Source organism: Myotis brandtii, unplaced genomic scaffold (assembly GCF_000412655.1).
Source record: "Myotis brandtii unplaced genomic scaffold, ASM41265v1 scaffold3343, whole genome shotgun sequence".
Taxonomy (NCBI): Eukaryota; Metazoa; Chordata; class Mammalia; order Chiroptera; family Vespertilionidae; genus Myotis; species Myotis brandtii.
In genome coordinates, this window is record NW_005362893.1 from 26872 (window position 1) to 29581 (window position 2710).

The window sequence follows — 2710 nt, forward strand, 5'->3', positions numbered from 1 at the left end:
CATGAAATGTTTATTGAAACAAACAGCAAGACTGACAGAGTATGGGGCCAATAGGAAACATGAATAATTACTCAAGGACCCCAATTCTAATTCATAGAACCCCGTCTGTCTAAGTGCTCATAGACCATTTTTGCATCAAAAGTTTCAGTTACCAATCTGTTACACCTTCACCAGAGGGACACACACAGGAGAGAGACCCGTTAATGTCCTTCTTGGTCAGAAGGGACCTGGGGCACCTCCTTGACATGTGTCCTTTGGTGACGTTTAAACGTCGACAGGTAGCGGAAGGCCAGGTGGCAATGGGGACACAGGTAGGGTCTCAGGCCCGTGTGGGTGCGCATGTGGACGTGGAGATTCCCGCGGTGGAGGAAACTTTTGTGGCAGACGGCGCACTCGTATGGATTGTCCTGGGTGTGGACCCGCAGGTGGCTACGCAGCGTGCAGTTGTGGGTGAACCTCTTCTGGCAGACTGTACAGCAGAACGGCTTCTCGCCCGTGTGGATCATCTGGTGGACCCGTTAATGTTTCTTGGTCAGAAGGGACCTGGGGCACCTCCTTGACATGTGTCCTTTGGTGACGTTTAAACGTCGACAGGTAGCGGAAGGCCAGGTGGCAATGGGGACACAGGTAGGGTCTCAGGCCCGTGTGGGTGCGCATGTGGACGTGGAGATTCCCGCGGTGGAGGAAACTTTTGTGGCAGACGGCGCACTCGTATGGATTGTCCTGGGTGTGGACCCGCAGGTGGCTACGCAGCGTGCAGTTGTGGGTGAACCTCTTCTGGCAGACTGTACAGCAGAACGGCTTCTCGCCCGTGTGGATCATCTGGTGGACGCGGAGGTCCGAGGACTGAATGAAGCCCTTGGAACACACAAGGCACTGGAAGGGTCTCTCTCCTGTGTGTGTCCTCCGGTGAATGTCTAACTGAGATTTGTAGCTGAACCTTTTGCTGCAGTCTTGACACTCGTAGGGTACCTTTCTCCTGGGTTCTTTGCCAACAGCGTGACCAGTGGGCTCCACGGTGCTTGACGCACCCACTGAATTGCACCCGTGCAGTCTGGTGACTTCTCCTCTGTCCAACGACACAGCTCCTTCTTGAGGCTCCTCTTGGGGCGTGGAAGTGTTGTCCCTTTTTCTCTTGGTGGCACCTCCTGTATTCCCAGAACCTCTTCTCTTTGGACGCTGATTCAAAGCCTGTGTCTCCGGAGCATGGGTGGGAGGTACATCACCGGCATCCACAGGCTCCAGGCCAATTCCTTCCTGCGGGTTCTGCTCCCCCTCTGTCTTCACCGAGTCTCCTGAAAGAAAGCATTCAACACACAACATTAATCAAAGAGCACTTTAAGCTCAGCTCAGGGACTGAGCACCCACCCAGGAACCAAGAGGTCGCCACCTCCACTCCATGTCAGGACACATGCCCGGGTTGTGGGGCTCGATCCCCGGTGGATGCCAGGCAGAAGGCAGCCAATTGATGATTTTCCCTATCATCCATGTTTCTATTTGTCTCCATCTCTCCTCCTCTCTCTCTAAAAATGAGTATAAGTGTATATATTTTATTAAAAGAGCACTTTTAACACTACCAAACGCCTTTGAACCAAAGCCGATGTAGGTTGTAAAACATTCCCATCAACCAACAAACCCGAGAATTTAGACCTTAGGGCACCCAAGAGTCTGTGATAGAGAAGGCTTGGCATTGAGAGCCAACCGTCCCCAATAGATGACCACGCTGGATGCCCAGGTGGGGACCCAGCAGAGGGGGCATCAATAATGAAGCATAGTAACCTCTATTTTGTGAAACTGCTGCTTGAAATGCTCTGCTATTTTCAGAGAGTCCCTTGTTCTGTAAGTCAACTCTGTCATTTTCAGAAGGTACGTTTTTCTGTAAATTAACATTGTTTTTTAGCTTAAATAGAAAAGATAAATGTAACTGTCTGACCTGGCAAGCTAGCTATCAAACCTAAGGGGCTGAGAAGCTGATACTGATAATATTCCCATGCCAGGTGTTTGTTAGATATGATTTGTACTCAAGATTACAAGCTGTCTGGAAAAATAACTTACAGAAAGACCTAGAAGGATATTAAAAAAAAAGGAATAGCCTTTCCTTTGTCTTCTCAGAATTTGACAAAGATATTCTGCTCTGAGCCTGCATGTCATAAAGACTCCTAACCAATTGGCTCATTAAGGCGTCTTGTATCTAGCTCGCTGATTTATGACACAATAATCATTGCTCTACAAGCCCAGTTTCCAAACTCACCAGGACTGCTGGGAAGCGGAGGCTCTGGAGATGTGAGTACTGCTGCCTCTTCCCTGTCTTCCATCACATCCTTCTCCAACTTCACCAAATTCTCCATGGGCCTCACACCCTCCAGATCAATTTTCGTGGGAATCGCCTCCAGCAAGAAGACTTTATGCCCCTGACAGTGGGTAACCAAGGGGGGTTAAACATGTTTGAAGCCAGGGGTGGCAAGCTCCTTCCCTCCTTCCCCCGTCCTGTCCATCTCCCTGACCTTAGACCCCAGCTTACCTAACACCACAGTTTTGTGGCTCTGCCTAGACTTCCTTGGGGCCAAGCCCATCACCCCCAACTCCCAAGTCTATCCTTATGTGGACCCATCACACCTTTACTTCAAGCTCATACATTACACTCCTTACACTTTTTGTTGTTGTTGTTGTTAATCCTCACCCCAGGATATTTTTCCCATTGATTTTTAGA

The 2710-nt window shown here is 49.6% G+C and overlaps 1 protein-coding gene across 1 annotated transcript in view; it reads right to left on the minus strand.

Annotated features, from left to right (window-relative positions):
• Positions 1-200: 200 nt before the first annotated feature.
• LOC106726948 (zinc finger and SCAN domain-containing protein 5B-like) overlaps positions 201-2710 on the minus strand; it is a 3904-nt gene continuing 1394 nt past the window's right edge. Inside the window, exons 2-4 of the mRNA XM_014543806.1 lie at positions 2252-2411; positions 544-1295; positions 201-506 (exon numbers count right to left, since the gene is read on the minus strand). Of these exons, the coding sequence (XP_014399292.1) occupies positions 201-506; positions 544-1295; positions 2252-2411 (1218 nt within the window). The remainder of the gene's footprint in view (positions 507-543; positions 1296-2251; positions 2412-2710) is intronic.